The sequence below is a fragment of the Macaca fascicularis genome, chromosome 3 (genome assembly GCF_037993035.2).
Source record: "Macaca fascicularis isolate 582-1 chromosome 3, T2T-MFA8v1.1".
Lineage (NCBI taxonomy): Eukaryota > Metazoa > Chordata > Mammalia > Primates > Cercopithecidae > Macaca > Macaca fascicularis.
This window is the reverse complement of record NC_088377.1, coordinates 111,377,013-111,400,472: the sequence shown is the minus strand read 5'-3', so window position 1 is coordinate 111,400,472 and position 23,460 is coordinate 111,377,013. Positions and strand designations below refer to the sequence as shown.

The following is a 23,460-nucleotide window of genomic DNA, read 5'->3' as shown; positions in this document are numbered from 1 at the left end:
AAACATAAGACATTAAACTATAAAACTACTTGAGGAAAACTTAGGGAAACTCTCCATAACAGCGTCTTGGCAATGAATTTTTGGTTATAACACAAAAAGCACAGGCAACAAAATCAAAAGTCGACAAATGGGAATATGTTAAACTAAAAAGCTTCTGCACAATCGACAAAATTAAAAGGCAACCTATGTAATGGGAGAAAATACTTACAAACCATATATATGATAAGAGGTTAATATCCACAATATATAAGAAATTCATTCAACTCAATGGCAAAAACAAAAACAAAATAACCTGATGAAAAGGCATGCAAAGAACTTGAATAAACATTTCTTAAAGAAGACATACAAACATATATCTGGCCAGATAAAAGAAGGCATATATCTGGTCAACAGATACATGAAAAGATACTCGACATCACTAATTATCAGGGAAATGTAAATGAAAATGAAAATGATGTACCTCACACCTGTTAAGATGGCTGTAATTAAAAACAAAACACAAGTGTTAGCAAAAATGTGGAGAAAAGGGAACCATGGTACACTGTTAATGGGGGAATGTAAACTGGAAATTTATCATTATGGAAAACAATATGGAATTTCCACAAAAAAATTAAAAATAGAACTGCTGTTATGATCCAGAATCCATCTTCTGAATATTCATACAGAGGAATTGAAATCAGGATCTTCAAATGTCACCTGCCCTCTCATGCTCATTGAAGCGTTACTCACAATAGCCAAGATATGGAAAAAACCTAAATGTGCATTAGCAGTTGAACTTACAAATGAAATATAGCATACACACACAATGGAATATTATTCGGCCTTTAAAAGGAAGGAAATTTTGCCATTTTCAACAACATGGATGGTCCTGGAAGACAATATACCAAGTGAAATAATCCAGACACTTACATGTGGGTTCTAAAGTAGTTGAGCCCATAGAAACAGGGAGTTGCCAGGAACTTCAGGGAGAAGAAAATGGAGAGGTTATGGAATTTAAAAAACAATAACAAAAAACAAACAAAGAAAGGGAAACACAAGATTTTATTGAGCTCATGTGCATAATTCAGAGTATTCTTCCCATCTCAGTGTCTTTAATCTCTATCACATCTGCAAAGTCTTTTTTGCTATTTAAGGTAACATTCACAGATTCTGAGAATTAGTATGTGGACAGCTTTGGGGAACTATTCTACCTACCACAACTAGTTACCTAAGATTCAAGGTAGAGTTCTTCTTTGATATTCTCACTGTATATAGCTATAAGCAGTTTAGCAATCCATTGATATTTTTCAGAAATCGATGATATCATTTATTTTTAAATTAAGGTTTAATGTATATTGAATAGAACACACAGATTTTCAAAGGCATAATGTCTTTTGACAAATGTCTATAGCTGGCTATCACCACAAATTATAAAATATTTAAATCACCCCAGAAAGTTCCTTCATGTCCCTGGTAGTAGACCTAGATCATTCGTAAACACTGATCTGGTTTTTTCCATCATAATCTATTTGTTCCTATTATAGAACTTTATATAAATGGCAGTAGAGAGTATGTGGTCTTTTCTATGTGGCTTCTTTCACTTAACAAAATGTTTATGTGATACAGCCATGTTCTTGCATGTATTGGGAGTTGGTTAACTTTTATTGCTGAGTAGAATTGTATGAACACAAACTAATTTGTTGATTCATTCTCGTTTTGGGCTATGATGAAAAAAACCACTATAAAGAAACTTTTCTAAATCTGTTTTTGGACATATCTTTTTATTTCCTATGGGTAAATGCCTAGCAGAGAAATCAATGTTACAGCTTAACTGTATGTGTATTTTATAAGAAAATGAGAAACTATTTTCCAAAGTAATTACCACTTTATTTGTGGAATCTGTAATGTCAGCTCTCTTATTCCTGAGAGTGGTAATTTGTGTCTACATTTTTTTTTTTTTTTTTTTGCCTTATCAGTCTGGCTAGAGGTTTATCAATTTTATCGATCTTCTACCAGCCTTTACTTTTGTTAATATTCATGACTTTTTTTCTGTTTCCTATTTCACTGACTTCATCATTATTATTTCTCTTTTTTTCTACAGGCAGTATGTTTTATTTGCTCTTATTTTTGTAGTTTTCAAAGTGGAAGCTGAGGTCATAGATTTCAGATTTTTCTTCTTTTCCAGTACAGCATTTATTGATATAAATTTCCCTCTAAATACAGCTTTATCTACATTCTGTAAATTTTGCTATGTTGTATTTTCATTTTCACTTGTCTGGTTTTCTCTTTGAGTTCTTTTATGACATGTGAGCATTTAAAAGTGTATTATTTAGTGTCTGATTACTTGGGTATTTTTTCAGATATCTGTCTTTAATTGATATGTAATTTAATTCCAGTACGGGCAGAAAACATTCTTTGTACGGTTTTAATTCTTTTACATTTATTGGTATCTATAATATGGTATAATTTTTTATCTCTTCCTACAATTTGTATTACTTTATTGTATATTTACTTTTATGCATATGTAGATTCTCACATTTAATTATTATTAATTTTCTTAAAAAGTTGAAAAATTTTAAACAAGTTTAAATGTTGGTATATGTTTATATGTGTTTGTGTTGTGTGTTTGTGGGTGTGTGTGAGAGACAGAGAGAGAGAAGGAGAGAGTAAAGGAAAGAAAGGGAGAGGGACAGGGAGAGCGAGAAAGAGAGACAGAATATGTGCATAGTCATCCCTTGATATTCACCGGGGACTGGTTTTAGAACCCCCCTTAAATAGCTCAAATCCCTTACATAAAATGTTGTAATATATACATGTAACTTATGCAATCCTCCATATACTTTGTCATCTCTAGATTATTTATAATACTTAATATAATGTAAATGTCAGGTAAATAGTTGTTATGCTGTGTTTTTTATTTGTACTTTTAAACGTTATATTGCTGCTTTTTTATTTTTCCCAAATCTATTTTACCTGCGTTTATAAAATCCACAGATACAGAACCCATGGATACAAGGGTCAACAGTATATGTATAAAATAAAGATAATTTATGGAATATCTTTTACATTTGCTCACATATTTAACCTTTCTAGTGTTCTGTATTCATTTGAGTCGATCCAGGTTTCCATCTGGCATCATTTCCTTTCAATCTGAACTATTTCCTTCAACATTCCTTGCACCACTGTTCTACCAGCAACAAATTCTCTCATCTTTTGTTTATAAGAAAATATTTTTATTTTCCTTTAATCTTTGGTTAATATTATCATTTGATATATAAAACTGTACTGACTGTTGTTTCACACTCTAAAGATATATTTTCAATGTCTTTTTTTTTTATTTTTGTCTTCCCTTTTTTTTGAAACATTTTCTCTGGTTCGTTTTAAGATTCTTTATATAGCTTAATGATTAGGTAGATTTTCTTTTTTTTTTCTGGTTGAGGTAAGGATTGAGCTTAATGTATGGATTCCTGTTTTTAATAACAATTGGAGAACTTTTTGCTAATATTTCTTCAAATACACTTTTCTGCCCCATTTTTTATGTCCTGTTTCTGAGGGTCCTGTTACATGTTTATTTCATCACTTCGGTATGTCCCACTGGACATTGAGGGCTCTGTTCATTTCCTTGAGTCTCATTTTCTTCTTTGTACTTTTGTTTTTCTTGCCCTATCTTTAAATTCTTTGTCCTTGACCTCTGTTATGTTCAACCTGCTGCTAATATCATCAAAAAAATTTTCATTTCACACATTGTACTATTTACTTCTAAGATTCCCATTGAGTTCTTTTTTACACCTTCCAGTTCTCTTTTGAAATTATTTGTCACTTCACCATTATATTCATCTTTTCCTATAGATTATTTGACATGCTTGTAATTATTTTCAGATTTTTATCTGATACTTCTGAGTCATTTGTGAGTCTGTTTCTATTATCTTATTTTTCACTTGATTATGAGTCTTTTTTTTCTGCTTCTTTGCCTGTCTTGTAATATTTGATCATATTCTAGGAATTGTGTTAAAGAAAAAGAAACAGTGGAGGCTTAAATGAGCTTGTTTCTTTGTAGTTCAATTCTTTAAAAATTTCTTTGTGAAGATATTCAATTATTTAAAGGAAAACATGATTCTCTGGGGCTTCTTTGATTATTTATTATTACTTTGGCAGACTGAAGGTTTTGCACATCCTTCTTCTTCCTGGTCGGGTGTGGATCTCCAAAACAGATTCATATTTGAGAAGGTGTTGAAATTCTTTCTTGTTTCCAATTTTATGGTCATACTCATAAAGGACAAAGTCAAGTGATGACAACAGGGGCACATTGATTTATTTATCTATTTATTTCTTCAACTTAAATGGAGAAAAGGACAAATACATTACTAAATACTTTCTGCACATCCACTGCTGAATAGCTACCTAAATATCTGAGAAAGGGATAAATCTTGGCAGTTATACATTTACTTTGTGGGAAACTGACTTGTTTTCAACCTCCTTGCCTCCTGTTGTACCAGTGCTCCAACTCATTCTGAAAACTTAAGTTAGCCAAATTATGGACTGACTTACAACTCTGAAAAGTTTCAAATAAATAAACACTTAAAAACCTTTGGGTGAAGTAAAAGGTGAGTCTACCTATTACTAAGATTTTTTGCTCAGGTACCAAGACCTGTCAGTTAGTTGTCTGGCCTATGGTGTTCCCACACCACAGTCCATTTCTTTCTAGGATTTTAGTCCTACTGTCTGCATTTCTGAAGACTAAAATTTCAGTTTCTCTTTTGTAGTTTTAGCTGCCTGCTTTATGGTAATTGGATCTGCCTATTTCCAGCCTCTTCATCTGGCTCTTGGCTTCAGACTGTCGGGATTTCATTACTTATTTATGCTTTAGCTTATACTGACTAAAAATTACTGCATCTTTCTTCAGACTCTACATCACTCCCCACTCTAAACCTTGCTGAGCTTTTCCCAGTACCTGACACCTACTTTGCACTTTTAAACAAAGTCCTGATGATATTTTAAAAATCACATAGATGGGAAAGAATGCTTCCTGAAATAAATTATACTCTTTAGCATTTACTTCCAAGGTTTTCTACTGCTATATTTTTACCTGAATATTTAAAACATAGAACAAATAAATAATGTAAAATGAAAAATATCTTCCAAGTAATTTATGTTTGTTTTTATCTTTGATGATATTAAATGTGATATCTGCTAGTTTATGTATATTGCAGATGGTTCCTTGCTTTTTTGTTTCAATCTCTGCAAAAGACATTTTTTGGCTTTTTCTATACTAGTGTTCAAATTGTACATATCATACATACTTGGAGAACATTAGTATTTTTCACCTCTGTAATTTTATATGGCAGTAAATTTCATTCACATGTGCATGCTCACCCCCACCAACCCCAACTTGCTATAAAATGAAAAGGCTGGTCAATTGCTTTGATATTCTTTATATATAATGCTATTATGTACCTAATGCCACATAATTTAATTTCTTTGGTCAAAATTTGTATTCAATTGCCTAATTTTTACTAAATTGATCAAATTTACTTGTTGGTAGCTATTCTTCTAGTGTATAGCCATGGAAAATTAGAGTTTAATGCAGGAAGAACATTTACAATTAGAATAATATAGTTAAAACTAAAATCATCTATCCAAAGAACCTAGACATTTTGGTAATAGTTATACAATATACATTGCAATTAATCTTCAAATTTTTGAAATTTTCTAAATCTAATTGAAGATGTTTATATGTTACAAATGATAGTGAAAATATTAGTACTACTGTTGATTGAAGGAACGTCTATTGTAGTAAAATATGAGTATAAGACAAAGAGATATTACTATGGGGCACTCATTGGTACAGTCTTTATAGCCCATTATAATCTTTTTTCAAGCCACGATTATTACTATTATTGTGTGCTATGATCTTCAAAAAGGCTACGAACATCTGTCTTAAAAAATAGTTAGTGTCTTAAAAACAAAAACAAATATTCTTCTTCCCTAATTTCTGGGTTTTTTTTTGAAGTTGTGCATACTGGGGCCATATTTATATGATGAAAAATATCTGATTTTGTTTTTTAATCAATGTGATCCAAAAATCAGTCATGTTTCAAAAAATTTGGCCAATTGAATTGTTGGGCCTTGTGTCAAATAAAACCACTGCTTGATAAACTAAACAAATTGCTTTCAATGGGTTATTATTGCCTTACCAAGACCACATGCTGATGATTTCCCCCTTTACAACAAGACCTTCTTCATAGTGGATCCATTGTTTTTATTTTCATAAAAGGCTCAACTTAAATTACATTTAATAGAAGCGTTATCATCAGATGCCCTGTCTCCTTCCTACCAGAAGCCTGGTTTTTCACAAATGCATTTAGTCCTATCTGTAGCTCCAGTTTTGCCAGGCTGAACGCCGTAGGTATAATGGGCCGGAGATGCCAGGCCCTTAAGAACTGTTTTCCAGTGCTGTCAATAAACTCCCTCCTTCCAGATTCTTTACAGAGCAGGGCTGGCAGCTGTGCATAGGCTTTGGGATCCACCATCCAGTTACATTTCTAATGCTGAGCTCTTGTTTTCCTGGCTCCCTTGAGCTGGCTCAAAGAAACAAAATGGTATTCCCATATGTCCCTTATTGTTTTCTTGGCAAATATCCCTACTCCCCTTAATCTCCCAGATTCCAGCATGAGATACAAATTTTCCTTGTGAAAATTCCCTCCCTCAGAGGCTGCAGATTAACAGCATTGATTCTAAAGCAAACTGTCTTTTTATAAGGTCTTTTTAAGGCTGAAGTTAGCTGGGTTTAGGGGCTATATTAGCATATTCCAAAATATCATGCACATGGTAAACCATAGCAATACAATACAAAGCAATACAAATAACTGAGCTTGATTTACTAATTTGAATGTTAATACCAATGGTTCAGATATGAAGAGATGCCTAGTGACTGAGTGATCCTCTTTCCCTTTCTCATAAAGATTTATGTGTTAAGGCAAACCAACTATCTACAATCTTTAGTAGACATATTCATTTATTTTTACTTCTAAATAAAGCTTAATTCCAATAAATTGAAGTTAGGAAGGAAGCATTCTACTTTCACATTATTGTTGCCATAATATAAATCATGTGAAACTATTTTTCATCACAGAGATTAGTGTAGCTAAAGAGGAAGACTTTAGAACTTTAGACTTTAGAACACGTCAAGGATCCACAGTTACTATTGAACAGGAACTTTGAAAGTGAGCTAGTATAGGCATATTGAATAAATGTATCATACTCATATTGAACTGTATCATACTCATACTGGTTAATTTGAGATTGCCGGTTATTTAACAGGATATTAACATTATAGCTATACCTGAGCCATTTCTGAAAAGAGGAATCTGAGCCAATTGTTGCATACTCTCTTACAAGGTCAACAAAACCAGGGGAGGTGATACGGGAGGAAAGACTTCATTTTCTCTCTCTGCTCCTAAATTGGTTTCTGGTCATCTAAATCCCCCAGTCCATTACCAGAGAGTGAGAGCAAGGGAAGGCAGTATTCATTCATTCATTCCATTTTCATGCATGATCTTACTCAACAATTTTTAACATCTCAGTGACATCAACAAAGACACTGTTTAATTTCCACTGAACAATGTTCAGTTTCTTTAGATTAAAAAAATGGAATGTCGTATCACTATGTTAAGTGTAACCAACGCCATTTTGGATAGGGAAGCAGTCACATATAAATGACCTATCAGAGGTATTCCACAAGGACCTAAGGAATGTTGATTGTATTTTTTTGGACCCTATTCAACTTTACCTGAATAAAAGGGGGGAAATCCTTATAAATAAACTACTTAATATACCTAGGTGAGCGGTATTATTTATATTGTAAAGCCTGTCACAACAAATATCCTTACACACTCACTCCCCCAAAACAAAAACAACCAAAAAAACCCAAAGAGGGTTCACCCAATAACACAAATGCTTGAAGCAGTGATTTTCCAAAACAAAATTTGAGTGTAATAGGAGAACATTTGGATCTTTTTTCCAGTTAAACCTTTCAAAAGCATTATGTCCTGACCATGTTTCTGATTTCTTGACCTCTGTACAACTTAATATAAAAAATCAGAAGTTTATTGCTGTAAATATTTTAAAATATGTTAAACTAGCTAATGTATGCTTTATTTCATTACTCTTTTGTTCTGTCATCAGGTAAGAGACTTGTACACATGGCAAGTAAGATTATTGGGAGGTTAGAAGGGGCACTTGCTAGCAAACCTATTTTTGAGAGAGAAAAACTACTATCCCAGCATAGTCATAGAAACTGCAGATTCTGGCTGCTTTCAACAATTCTTTTGTAAAAGACCCAAATTGCCTATGCACAAGTATATTTAATAATTAGAGTTACCATTAAATAGCAAAGTGAATTAAATATCCTCATTCTTCTTAAAAAAAAAACTTCAACCTACATTTATGCAAAGAATGCTTCTTAAAGTCATTTTCAAAATTGATAATGCATCAATAGGAATTTGGGTAGCTGAAATTTTGGCTTCCAGTGAAATAGTTCACACACATAAAACATTGCATATGAATTTTCAATTCAGCAAATGTATTGGAAGTAGTAATTCAACCATCACATCTTCACTTGGAAATATATGCTGTAGAATTTTTCCACACTGTGCTTGCTTTTGATCCATATTATTTTACTGAGCATTGATACTTTCAAACATTTAGAAGTACTTTAGTGCTGATACTTAGGCATTGGGAGGTAATTATTGAGCTCTAAATTACCAGTACACTCAAAGAGGAATTTTAAAAACAGAATCCCAATCAGCTGGTCTGATATGCTCAATTAGTTTTTGGATAGTAGGCAGTTACATTATACATAAAACATTTTTCTCTGTATGATTTTTCATTTTGTTATAGTCTCCTAAAATAGTTATATTTATAAAACTTAAGTTAAAATCTAATATTTGATCAACTACTTCCAACAAAGAAACAATCATCTCATCTCTTGTCAGTTTATAAATGTTACACAGACTTACTATTCTCTGCACTGCAGCTATACCTTTACCAAGAATAAATATATAAAAATTAGTAAGTAGCTAGCAGGACTACTGGGTGTTAAAGGTAGTATTAATTTAAGCTCTGCGCTCATTGCTTAGTGTTTGTTAAAGTCTGAATCATCTTGACTTTTTTGTTCTGCATTCTGTATTTATTGGCTGATTCTGGTACACGATGTGTTCCTACCCTCATCAGTGGAGATTTGACCTTTATTTTTCATGATTTTGAAGCCTAAAGTACTCCATCTAGGTTGGAATTAGTAGCGGTTCTTACCATCCAAATACTATTTGGCTATGGGGGTGTTAGAGAAATGGAAATATACATTTCTGTTGCCCATGGGACAATCTTAATGAATGCAACAAGTAAAATTGTCATATAAATTTGCACTTCTTATTTTCTGTACCCATCACTGCCATAGCAATAGACTTAGTTTATGTGAAATTAAAAAAAGAAAGAAAGAAAGAGAAAGAATGTTTAGCCAGGCGCAGTGGCTCACGCCTGTAATCCCAGCACTTTAGGAGACTGAGATGGGTGGATCACTTGAAGTCAGGAGTTTAAGACCAGCCTGCCCAACATGGCAAAACTCTGTCTCTACTAAAAATACAAAAATTAGCCAGACTTTGTGGCATGCACCTGCAATCCCAGCTCCTCAGGTGGCTGAGGCAGGACAATCGCTTGAACCCAGGAGGCGGAGGTTGTAGTGAGCCGAGATCGTGCCACTGTACTCCAGCCTGGGTGACAGAGCGAGACTCCATCTAAAAAAAATAATAATAATAATAAATAAATTTTTAAAACCAACAAAAAATAAATGTTTAAATTGGTTCCAGTGATTTGCTTACTGCCTGCGCTTTATTTGCCTAGGGAGGGTTTCACTACGTATATAAAGAATACAAAAATAAATCTGTCATTTTGATAAATTTGCCCAGAAAATGTGAATTTCATCAGTTGTGAAAATAGACTAGTCTAAAATGATCAGATTCTTTTTCTTCAAATCCAGTTTTGCATATAAATGAATCCATAGATTTTCTTTCCTGGATACCACATGGCTGTATTTGGCAATTAAATATTCTCTTGTACTTCCACATGTGGTCACAATGGAAAACATCATTTCTTCCCTTTAAACTAAGGAGAAACATCTATAACACCAATCTAAACAACAACAAGAAAGTAGGAATGTGAGTATTCAGTCCTTGAAACATCAATCGTCACTTTTGGTGACATTAAAATACTGCCAAAGTTCTATTATTAGTCATGTTCATGCCTGAAGGGAAAGTAAAACTTGAGAAAAAATGTTACAGATCAGTTCATTAAAATACAATCTATATCACCATTAAGTTGAGTGAAATCCACAGAAAAGTACTATAGGATATATTTGCTTAGATTCACTGTTTGGTCTTTGTAACTTAAAATATAAAGCAAAGAGTTTTTCCATGTTATTAAGTAGAAAAAAATCTAAATTGTATCGCATAATACGGCATTTGTGGGTTTTCCTACAACAATCTAAGATGCTCATACGTTTAAAAAGGTTGAATATGAATATCATATTCACTTCAAAGTTTGAGAAACAGATTTGTTTTCATAAAATAAGAAACATTTTCTATTTTTACTGCCATTAAATGAGAAAATAAGAAATTAAACCACTAAATTCTTTCTTGCATATGTTTTCTGATAGTTATATTTTGTCAGACTAGTAGACTTTCAAGTTCTTTGAAAAACAGTAAATTAATTATTTTTAAAAACTTGTTGAGAAATACTTACTGAAGAGACACATGTTCTTGAGCCAAGGAGAAACTTGGTTCAAGTATAATACACAACACATCTTTATGTCCGAAAACTACTACACAAATTGCCTGTCAGGAGACTCAGAATTCAGTGTGAAAAGCAGATACTGTAAGAATAGTCATCTTATTTTAAAACGTTTTCACAGTTTCATCAAATCAATGATTCTATTCATTATAAAGCACAAAATATCTTATGTGTTTTAAGAAAGAAGGTGCTCCCAAGTCTCAACAGCAACCTTCTTCCAAAACCTGGGCTGCAAAATCTGGGGCCCTTGTGAGAAGGAAACTTTTCCAGCAAAGGCCAGAGTACAGGAATGGCCAGAGGGAGAGGAAAAGAGCCAGGGTAGTAGCTATTCATAGATCTGTTTTATCATTCTTTACTGGCCACTGTATGTCAGGTACTATGTAAATCTAGCAGATAAAATGGTGAGCAAAAAGTAGATGCTTTGGGGAATGGGGAGGAGGACATTCATCTTACAATAAACATAATAACAACAAATGTATTAAATAATCACACCAAGAGGTGTATCATTACAAGTAGAGATGAGTTCTCAGAAATCGGGGTTGGCAGATCTCTAAGAGCATATCATAGAGTGTCTTAGTCCATTTGTACTGCTGTAACAAAATACCACAGATGCAGTAATGTGTAACAAGCAGAATGTATTTACTCACAGTTCTGGAGGCTGGGGTCAAGTCCAGGATCAAGGTGCCAGCAAATTTGATTGTCTCGTGAGGTCTTTCTCTGCTTCCAAAATGGCACCTTGTTGCTGTGGCCACCTTAGGGGAGGGACAGTGTGTCCTTACGGGGTGGAAGGTGAAAGGGCAAGCCCACCAAAGGCTTCATGAAGCCTATTTTATAATGGCCTTATCTGATTTATGATAGGAAATGCTTGCATGACCTCATCACTGCTTAAAGGCCCTACCATTTAATAGTATCATATTGATCCTTAAGTTTCAACATCTGAATTTTGGAGGAAACACATTGAAACCAGAACACAGAGGAACTTGATGGTGACTGATAGAGGCTCAGGAATGGTTTCTCTGGTGAAATGATGTTGGAGCTGAAATGTGTGGATAAGGAGGCATTATCCAGGCAAAGGGAGGGAGTGGGTAAGTAGAAGACATCCCACATAGAACTAGGAGCATAGGCAGAGCACTGTGGCAGAAGGAATGAAAAGGCCAGTGTGGCTGGGGCGGAGAAAGTAAGATGGATGGTGCTACAAAATAAAATTGATGTAGTGGTAAAAGGAAAATCAGCTGTTTTTCTGTATATTCACAATTAACATAGAACACTTCAGACACCATATGTATGTGTTTTTTTCCTACAGCCAGCAATTCTCCAATTATCTGCAGACACTGACTGGGTGTCCTTCAGTTTAACTCAATTCTGACACTCTCTTCCTGTAGATAGAATCAGATCTCACAAGTTAAGGGCTCAGCCCCACCAGACTGTCCCCACTTCAGATGCCAGTTGCACGTCCAGGTTGTCATCTGTGCCTCTGCCCAGTTGGCTATACATCAGATGTTGTTACAACCCCCTCTTTGGGTCTGATTATGCTAAGATAACTTCCAGAACTCAGGAAATCAGTTTACCTACTAGATTACTGTTTTACTATGAAAGACACAACTCAGAAACAGCCAGATGGAAGAGATGCATGGGACAAGGTATGGAGGAGGGTCACAAAGCTTTCATTGCCTCTCCAAGTGTGCCACTCTTGCAGTTTCTCCACATGTTCACCAGCCTGGAAACTCTGAAACTTATCTTTTCATTGTTTATGAAGGTTCCATCACATGGACAAGATTGATCAAATTATTGGTCCTTGATAATCAACTCTACCTCCAGCCTCTCTCTCCTCCCCAGAAGTTAGGGTGTGGGGATCAATATTTCAATCTTCTAATCATGCTGTTGGTTCCTGTGGAAACAAGCCACCATCCTGATGCTATCCAGGACCCCCCAGCCCCCAGTCATCTCATTAACATACAAAAAGACACCTTTCACTTCAAAGAGTCCAAGGGTTTTTTGTTTGTTTGTTTGTTTGTTTGTTTGTTTGAGACAGAGTCTCACTCTCGTTGCCCAGGCTGGGGTGAAATGGGGCGATCACAGCTCACTGCAACCTCCGCCTCCCAGGTTCAAGCGATTCTCCTGCCTTAGACTCTTGAGTAGCTGGGATTACAGGCACCTGCCACCACGCCTGGCTCATTTGTGTATTTTTAGTAGAGATGAGGTTTCACCATGTTGGCCAGGCTGGCCTTGAACTCTTGACCTCAGGAGATCTGCCCATCTCAGCCTCCCAAATTGCTGGGATTACAGGTGTGAGCCACAGCGCCCCATCACATATTTCCTTTTTATATCATAGGTAAACAGAGACCAGATCAGGCAGTTGACTAGTCTTAAATGACTGTTCTTATGTGCCAGATTGTCTGGAATAGAATCGCAGCACTGTCACTTGCTAGATATGAACCTTAGGCAAGTTATTTCATCTTTCTGTGCCTCAGTATCTTCATTTGTGAAATGGGGATAATAATATTATCTGCCTAACACAAGTTGTTAGGATTAAATGGGCAATAAAATATTAGATTTTATTATTTATCATATTATTTGTATTTTGTTATTTATTATATATTCTGCTATAATATTATAATACTTTTATTTGTCATTTTGTTTTGTTTTTTTTGACTTAATATGTTTTTTATTCTGATGGAAATAACCCAATAGAAGAAAACACAGGTTATCAGAGAGAGAGAGAGGAAAGCGGTGAGTGAGATGTCCTTGAATAGGTGAGAGGGACTAAGATTAAGTGCACACGTCAAAATTGTTCTCACATAGGATCAAGGATGGTGGGGTAGGTGAGTAGAATTTCTGGTGGAAGAATGTAGACATTGTATTCAAACTGCTGCTACTATCTGGTGAAATAAGAAGAAAAGCCATCAGCAAACAGTAAGGAATGAGCAGGGTAGGAGATTGGAAGAAAGAAAGGAAAGGAAGGTAGAAATGCTCATCTGAAAGGATAGGAGAGTTCATTGTTAAGGAATATAGTATGATTGCTGGGCATCACGTAATGTTTATTTAAGGTTTGTAATCATGAATTTAGGTGACAAGTCATTTGTCTTTTGGGTATGCTTAAGTGCAGGAACAGAGCAGGTGTGACTTGTGTTTAATCAGGATGATAATTTTACCACAGGAGTATGTTGGAGGGAGAAAGGGACAAAGTGATTGAAAGTATGTCTGTGCCTCCCTAAAATTCATATGTTGAAGCCCTAATGTCCAGTGTGGCTGTATTTCAATACAGGCCTATGAGGAGATGATAAGGATCACATGCAGTCTTAAGGTCCCCAGTCAAATAGGCTGGTACCCTTGTAAGAAGTGGAAGAGGCCAGGCACAGTGGCTCACACCTGTAATCTCAGCAATCTGGAGGCTAAGGCAGGTGATCACTTGAGCTCAGGAGTTTGAGACCAGCCTGGGCAACAGGGCAAAATCCCATCTTCACTAAAAATAGTAATTAGCCAGGTGTGGTGGTGTGTGCCTGTAGCCCCAGCTGCTCTGGAGGCTGAGGTGGGAGGATGACTTTAGCCCAGGGGTTGAGACTGCAGTGAACTGATATGGCACCACTGCACTCCGGCCCAGTGACAGGGCAAGACCCTGTAAAGAAAAAAGAAAAAAAGAAGAAGAAGAAAGAAGAAAGAAGAAAGAAGAAAGAAGAAGAAGAAGAAGAAGACAGGGAAGAAAAGGATGGAGAAGAAGAAGATGAAGAAGACGAGGAAGAAGACGAGGAAGAAGAGGAAGAGGAAGAGGATGAAGAAGAAGAAGAAGAAGAAGAAGAAGAAGAAGAAGAAGAAGAAGAAGAAGAAGAAGAAACACCAGAGCCCACTTTGTGAGTGCTCACACGTAAGGCACCTGAGGATGGCAGAGGGAAGACGGCTGTCTGTAAGCCACAAAGAGAGCTCTCACCAGAGAACAAACCCTGCTGGAGCTGATCTGGGACTTCCAGCATCCAGAACTGTGAGAGATGCATGTCTGTGTGTAAGCCACCTAACCTATGGTCATGAGTTATGGCAACCTGAGCAGAATACACAAAGGGAGTATGCTGGCGGGAGAAAGAGACAAGATGACTAAGTGTGTATGTGAGAAAGTAAATTTAATGATGGGTCTGAAGTTTAACCCAGATAAGAAGGAAAGCAAACATGGTGGTGGGGGTGATTGATGGATAAGCAAACATGAATAAGATGAATGGATTGGAAGTCCTGGTTCAGATGAAGCTATAACTGGAGTGATAGGATAGTAGGAGAGTAGGATGCTTGACATTGAAATCATGAAAGTGGTGTTGCTATTGGTAATGATAGGGTCTAGGAATATGACTGTAAACAAAAAACTAATGTATTGAAAGCAAAGAGTCAGAGAACTCAGAAATCAGGATATTGAATGGATTGTCTGTGTGGATGTTGAATCACACAGTGAGAGCTCTCTTTGTGGCTTGCAGACAGCCATCTTCCGTCTGCCACCCTCATGTGCCTTTCGTCTGAGCACTCACAAAGTGAGCTCTGGTGTCTTATCCACTGTGTGGATGTTAGAATAATTACTGGAGGAGTAATTCAAAAGGCAGGAATTCAAAAGGCAACATATTCAAGGAATGCATTCAGATATAACTGCATGCATTTGAGTGATATTTAAAAACAAAATCAACAGGAATTTGTCATGAAATAAAAGGGGATGGAGAAAGGATAGGGAGAAGGTGCCGTTAAAGACAACTCATTGGTCTCTGACTTGAGCCACTGGATCAATCATGGTTCCATTTCTAAGTTAGAGAAGCCTGGCAGAAGGTCAGAAGTTTGATCTTGGTATAGAGTTTTAAATGACTTTGATGCATCCAAGTGATATTGAGTAGATGGACTAATATATATTGGGCTGGTTCCCAGAGAAGAGTCCATCTTTGGAAATAGAAGTCTGTGAAATATATGAGATGAGTGATGGCCGAATTCATAAGACTGGTGGCCTTGCCTAGGAGGTGTGGAAAAGCAGAGGAAAAGACAAAGACTTGGACTTGAGTAATTTCAGTATTTAAAAATGAGAAGACTTAGTATGAGCCTCCAAGGGAGATTGATTAGGAAGGGAAAAGATAGAGGAAAACCAGGAGAGCATGAAGTTACAGAAGCCAAGAATAGTCTTGTGAAAAGGAAGATGCAGCCAATAGTTTTGAAAGTTTAGGGCCAGAAGGCTGAGATGAAAAAAGATGACCTTGGATTTAGTAGCATGACGGCCACTGGTAACTTTTGTAAGAACTTCTTTAGTGGACTAATGAGGTTGGAGGAGAAATTAGAGGTTGGTAACTGAAGGAGACATGAGGAAAAGGAGAAAGTAGGACAGATCACCTTTTGAAGAATGTTGACTATTAAATGGAGAAGAAGAAAAGCGTGGGAACCAGAGGGATTGATAGGATTAAGGACAAAGATTTTATATATACATATAAATTATAAAAAATATATATTTGTATATAATTATAAAAATATATAATTATTAAAATTATATAGATATATATAAAATCTTCACATACACATATATACATACATATAAACAAATACACACATATATACACATACACACATAAATATACACACATATATCATATATAGTTTATATTTATATAATGTTTATAATATTATATTTATATAACACATTTTTAATAGCAGAAGCTTGAACCTATTTGAATCTCAATACAATGTCTATAATTTGGAGGGGAATTATACAAATGTAACATGTTAGTGCGAAAAGTTTTATAAGGGATGGTAGAAAAGCAGGAAGGTTGGGGTCCAAATTGCAGGCAGTGAGACAGATTTTAGAAGGACTAACACCTTCTCTAGTGTAACAGAGAATAAAGGAACCCGGACTGCATTAGGACTCAGAGTCGGGCATCTAACTGCGTTCTGTCTTCTCTTTTTCTGAGTGATACAGTTCTTTTTTACAAGAAAGTATTGTGGGGATAGGTGCAGTGGACTTTGTGTTCTCAAAGCAGCAGTGAAGAAACAAGGACACCAACTCTGCCTGCTGCTGCAGGCAGGTTTGTGAGGTGTGAGAGAGGAAACAGCTACCACTTGAGCAGATTGTGGGAGAAGCAACTTTTTGAGGTTTCAGCTAAGGAAAGGGGGGCACTCAGAAAATATATGGAAAATGTAGAGGAGTTTGATATTCCTGAGAGCACAATGGAAGGTTTGGGTGGATCATGATGACTGAGAAAAAGTTTGTTGATTTTGGCGAGAAGAAGATCATTTTCAACCTAAGATTAAGCAGTTTCAGAAAGAGTTTAGCAGAATGATGGAGGTTCCCGCAAAGGATTATAAAGTGAAAAGCAGATACTTCGTTCAAGGAATTTAGCTGTAAATGAAAGAAGTGAAAGGAGGAAGACAGAATTCAAGTCTGGGTTTTTTGTTTTGTTTTGTTTTGTTTTTTATAATCCAGCTAATTACCTATGAGATTTCATTTCCATTTTGTTTCTTAACATAAACTCTAGGGTCAGATTGACTTTCTTCCATAATACTAAAATCGTTTCTTCTTTGTTTTCATGCTTTAACCCCTGCCTAGGATGCCTTAAATTTTTTTTTCTTCCTTTGTAAACACAACTTTTCTGGTAAGACCCATTAACACCTACCTCTCAATATTCCCTGTTATATATATTTTTTCACTATTAGATAATTCATTTTTTGTTGTAAAACTATTTGAAAACTACATGAAATTTAGCCGGGTGCAGCAGTGCACACCTGTAATCCCAGCACTTTGGGAGTACAAGGTGGATGGAATGCTTGAGCCCACGAATTTGAGACAAGCCTGGGCAGCATAGTGAGACCTCGTCTCAAAACAAAAACTATATATATATATATGAAATTATAAATTAAAAATAAAATAACCCATATTAACCCTTCCTTCATATGTATTATACTATGTATATTATTAATACTAACACTTCAAAAATTAACATTATAATGTATTTTCGGTTCCACTAAGTATTTATAACAAAATGTTAATGACTATCTAATAGCCCATGGTATAAATGTACCATAAGTCATTAACCAATCACCTAACGTTAGCTCACTAAAGTAATTTGGTTTTCCCTATTATAAATAAGACACTATCTTTTACATAATTGCTTGTGTACATAGTTAATGGCACCCTTAAGGCAGAACTTTTTTAACTAGATGACTAAATCAGAAGACACATATTTTTTTTTAAGGCTCTGGATACATAGAGGTGAATTATTTTCTACAAAGGCTCTAATGAATTATCCTTCTACAAGCAGCATATGAGCATTTAGCGAACCTACTCCATTGTCAGCATAGAACATTTTCTAAAAATTTAATTTCCAGGGTAGAAAATGGCTTCTCTCTGGAATTTTAAGCTATGTTCATTTAATTACTAATTAAGTTGAATTTTTAAATAGCTACTGGTTACTGGGTGTTTTCTTCTGTATGTTGTTATGTCATACCTTTAACCCATTAAACATATTTTTAATTGAATCACAAAATTTTAATGTGGTTGATCTAATCATAATAGTTCTTTACATGCTAATTATATTGCCTTGTATTATATAATTGTTATTTTCATCCTAACTATTGGTTTCCCAGTGAACTATGTGCATCTGTCATAATCTTTACCAAATTCTCCATTCTCAGAAGTCCTGTAGCACTCTATAGTGTCAATCTACCATCTTAATATTTCAGTCTCTATTATCTTGTGTTTTTCATTGATAGTTTCTTTCATATTAATATATTACCATCAGAGAGATAGTAAGTGTCTTAAGAATAAGAACAGGGAATATGTTTATCACCATTACTAGATTTCTAATTGATATTATATGATTCTAATTTGCTTCTGAGTTTATTATTATATATATTCAACAAAATATATAGCAAATTAACTCATTGTGTGTTAATGACCGTAACATTCTGGAAAAATGTGTGTGCATTTAAAGACCTAGAGAATAGATTAGTTTTCTCAATATTTTTATATTTGCAGTGAAAGGTTTGAAAATAAAAGTCCTTGGGGTATGTTGAAATTATTTCAAAAGTTTTAGGATTGTGTATAAAACAGCATTCACGTGCTCTTTTGAGCATGTTACTTGAACCATAGTTAAGTGAAAGGTGGTGTGAACCATGTGATAAATGATTACTTCACGTCAAACAACCCAACTTTTCTGAGCATGCTGGTTTTGCAAGGATTTATAGTTCCCTGCCTTCATGCCGGAGTTACTTCAGCTTTCCGTGATGCATTCCAACTAATCTGGAGGTTAAGGCATTTCTTGATCATGGATAGATCTGCTTGCTTCTCAGCCCTGGAATTCTTTATAAAATTCCAGAACGCGGGCTAGAAATTGACTTAGGGAATCCAATAAAGTTGCAAGTCTTGGCGGTCATCCAAGCTAAATTTATAGACTGGAAGAAATGTGGGCTTTCCATTGTTCTCTTTTTCACCTTTCTGGGATTTCTTTTGTGTCTATGTGAGTGTGTGAGTGTAAATTTATCATTTTACTGACATTGCAGTGTAAATAACCATCGAGGAGATCCAGTTAAAGAATTTTCACTTTGGATCTTCTCTGGTCTTTCCAAACTTTGACCCAGACCTGCACCAAGAGTGAATTTCTTCTCCCTCTGTAGGATGTTGATGTCATAAAATAAGAAGTTGTTCTTGAAAATGAATCATGCTAGTTTAACAGCTGACGTGCATGTTTGCCAGCTAGGTGCCACTCCCTGAATCCTGTCCTTCCCCTGACTCAGAGACTTCTTTTTGGACATGATCTGAGAAAATGTGATCATATGTGTTGTTTCTCTTCATTCTGTGACTGGCAATGGGGGAACAAAAACAATCTCGGAAGCGTATGAGACTTCAGTTTTGTGTGTGTGTGCCTGAGGCACTGTCGTGCCTGGAGATCCAAGCAATCCCTCTCCTCCCCTCTCCATTATATCTGACCATTGAAAACCTGTCTTGTTTTTACAGAATGGGTTTGCTGTTGTGAGGCCCCCTGGCCATCACGCTGAAGAATCCACAGCCATGTAAGTACCAGGGACTGTTGCCCATCTCCAAGCACCACGGTTCTTGGCGGTCACCTGCCCCGTGCATGTTTCTGAAGCCTTTAATTGTTAACAGATGGACTGAAAAATCTTGCGAGGTACTCCCAGAAGCAGATTTATGGCTTCAGAGATCATATAGCATTTAAAAAAAATGCTCTGAACATTATTTATAATGGTTTTCCTGGATGATTTGCTTTCTTATTTCTCTGTTCTTCTCTATTCCGCAGGGGGTTCTGCTTTTTTAATTCAGTTGCAATTACCGCCAAATACTTGAGAGACCAACTAAATATAAGCAAGATATTGATTGTAGATCTGGTATGTATTCCTGGCCAGAGCTGCATTTTCAGTGATTCTAGATAAAAGGGAGTGGATTTGTATTTCTCTGTTAGGGTTGTCTTGCTTTTAGCACTTGCAAACAACTGAAGGGTGTGTTTCCTTTGAATGTGGAAACTCATTAAACTCAGGATTGCAGTTCTGAAACCATAAACATTCACGTTTCACTTTCATGGTGTTAACTGCAATTTAATGAGAAGAAGGCGCAGATCAGGGCAACTTTTATGATCCTTAAATGAATTGATACTTCCACAGTTAAAATAACCCAACAGAACCTGAATTTACTTTTCCCTACAGAATATAGACTCAATAGTCAGATGTGCTGGAAAGAATGCTGTTGCTTTGGTAACCAATTGGCCACTTCCCCTGGTTAGCAATCATGTTGCTTGTTGTGCAACAGTGGTATTATTAAAACAAGTCCGCATGTCACTGTTACTGAAAAGATCTCCAATCTCAGATGCCAGTTTGGGATGATTCTCTGAAGGAACCCTGAGTGATTAAAAGTCAGAGGCATCAGATTAGTCTTGCGTTTTAACGTGATGCATTCTTACACAATAAAGTTATAATTTGTTTAACAAATGGTTTGTTTAAAAGCAGATGACACTTGGCATATTGTCCACAGTATATTCATGAATAATGAGCTGGAGATCTGCCCCGTACAAAAAGGACCAACCCAGGAAAGGGCGAAAGAGAAGTGAATGGTGATTTATGAGCCCCGTTTTCGGTTTGCCTCCAGTTCACGAGGAGGTGTAATAGGTTGTCTGACAAAGCATAGACAGGAAATGAACCCTGGCATCCAAACTGAACCTGGGACATCTGAACTTAATTAATTTTTGCAGGTGATAAAAGATTTAAAGGCAAAATATGCTAAAGGTTTTTTTTGAAGTGCAAGCCTTAATAGTCTAAATCTTGTTCATATCTGCACTCATAATTAAATCTTATTGGAAGTCACGGCCTCGCCCTCCAGCCTTCGAATTCAGTTAAGCAGGCACACCAAAGGGTTGAGAGAGCACAAACAAAGCCATGTGAAGAAATGCTTAGTTAAGTTAAAACGAAGATAAAAGAAATGGAAGAACGACACCCATTTGTTGTGCTTCGTTGGAATGGGTGTTTTTCACACACTATATTGAAGCATTCCTGCAAGCACTTCGAAGAATATTGAAACCCGACTATCCATGTATTTTCCAAACATGCCTAAGTCTCAATGTCGGTCATAGTTCACCATTAAAGAAATGTGTTGAAGGCCTAGATATACTTACAACAGCAAGATGTTACAATTTTACAAAAATCAAGACATCAGTACCCATTTTCTCATTTATATGCAAAATGACAGCTAAATTAATTAATAACTGCCATTCTGCATAATTTGTAAGATATTAAATTTTAGAAAATAGTATGCTCCTTGTTCTGTAAGTTCTATGCCAGGAAGATAAGCCAGAAACTTAAGAAAAGCAGATAAAGAGCAAAGATTGTGGGGAAAGAATTTTTCTAAGCTTTCTAAATTTGTGAAAATTATGTAAGAAGGTGATTGATTGGTCAACTGTTTGTCCTATCCTTAAGGATCTTTTAGTGTTTACTTTCTAAAGAATCTCCTCTGCTACCATTTTAAGGTTGTAGGAGGATAGTCAAAAACTGTTAGGAGTCCCCTTTGAAAACACATTTGTGATATCTAGACTTAAAAGTAGTGAATTGTACAAGAGACTTGAAAGCTAAAATGCCTCCCTTGTGGTAAATGGCTACTTTGTACTTCAGAGGATTTATATGTAAAGTTTTGTTTTTGTACAGTAATACAGTATAGGAATAAAAGACTGCTGGAAAAATCTGATACGATTTATAAAATAAGTTACCTGGTAGCTCCAAGGAGTTTCCTGTAAGCTTCCTGGCCTTTGATTATGTATTTGCTCCATTATCCAATCAGAAAGGATACTGATTTCCCAACAGGCTGTAGTAGACGAGAAGTTTTTGTTTCAGATTCTCTAAATATATGGAGTTCTGTCCAAAGGGTTGCCTCTGAGATCACCACCAGCCCACATATTCTTACTTTCAAGTCTTCCAAATTCTGCAGCTGCAGGGCTACTTTGAGGAAATTCCTGTTTCTTCCAGCTGCCGAGAAGGAAGTTTTAAAGTGCCACGTGGCCTTGAGACATCCGTTCTCCCTGGCTGACAGGTCTATTCTGCAAGTTAGCAATGAAAAAGCCAATAGATGGCTTTTCAATAGCCAAAATAAAGAACAACAAAAAAGTTATTCCTGCAAATCCAAAGTCATTAATGTTAACTGGGGGGTGTGAACTAACTCCACAAATTATAGCGCCAATAGATGGCAAAGGTACTCCTTTGTCCAGCAGTTTCAGCGTTTTTATATGCTTAGTAAATACAGAGCTAGAGTTCTAATTCGCCTGCTACTTTGGGTCACAGCCAAATTCAGCAGTGTTGAGTATTTTAGGCAAGAATGATTCTAGCTGATCTGTGGAGCTCATTTATTCCATTTTCCTTTCTGAGGCAGATCCCAAACATATTCAGATGGGTGTGGAGAGGGAGCAGGTGTACTTGCTTTTCAACTTGCAAGAGACTGGCCATTGTGTTTAGGGGACTAACTTGTCCTGCAAGTAAGACTGTATGACTCAGGTAGCTTTTAGGTAACGTGACTTTTAGTTTGACAATAGCACTTTTTAAGCTGTCTTTGTAAAAGGAAAGTTAATTCAAATGTCCTTAGATTTGGGGAAATTGCGTTGTTGATCAAGTTCATTTAGATCTTTATTACAAGTCCCTAAACTAAATAACTAGGAGTGATAACATTAGCTGGTAGAATATATGATTTATTCAAAGTTGCTCAACGTTATTTTAACATAATAGTGAAAATATACAGGTTCTAAATCCTTATACAACATCAATGTTTGCAGTATGCTTTTTAACCAGTAACATATTTAAATGATTTTTCAGCATTTCCCCACATATCTTAGATACAAGGTCTATTTTGGGGCTTTTAATGTTTCATTTTGTTTCATTTCTACAGTAATTTCTCACAATCACCAATAATTTTCTTATCTTAGTTTATTATATATGTGCTGCCATGCAGAAGCAAGCTTTAGATCATACCTGACCAATGAGTATTTTGTATGAATATTTTACAGCAAGGAAAATGAACAAAAAAAATGATATTCTTTTTTTTCCTTTTTTTCTTGAGACAGAGTTTCACTCTTGTTGCCCAGGTTAGAGTGCAATGGCATGATCTCAGCTCACTGCAACCTCCACCTCCTGGGTTCAAGTGATTCTCCT

At 35.7% G+C, this 23,460-nt stretch overlaps 1 protein-coding gene across 33 annotated transcripts in view; it reads left to right on the top strand.

Annotated features, from left to right (window-relative positions):
- HDAC9 (histone deacetylase 9) overlaps positions 1–23,460 on the top strand; it is a 921,222-nt gene that overhangs the window by 727,012 nt on the left and 170,750 nt on the right. For all 33 annotated transcript variants that reach the window (XR_012432611.1, XM_045387612.3, XM_065542223.1 and 30 more), the window contains 2 exons: positions 19,778–19,833; positions 20,079–20,166. Coding sequence is in view for 32 of the 33 variants with exons in the window: in XM_045387612.3 (XP_045243547.1) it covers positions 19,778–19,833; positions 20,079–20,166 (144 nt within the window). In the remaining variant the exon portion in view is untranslated. The remainder of the gene's footprint in view (positions 1–19,777; positions 19,834–20,078; positions 20,167–23,460) is intronic.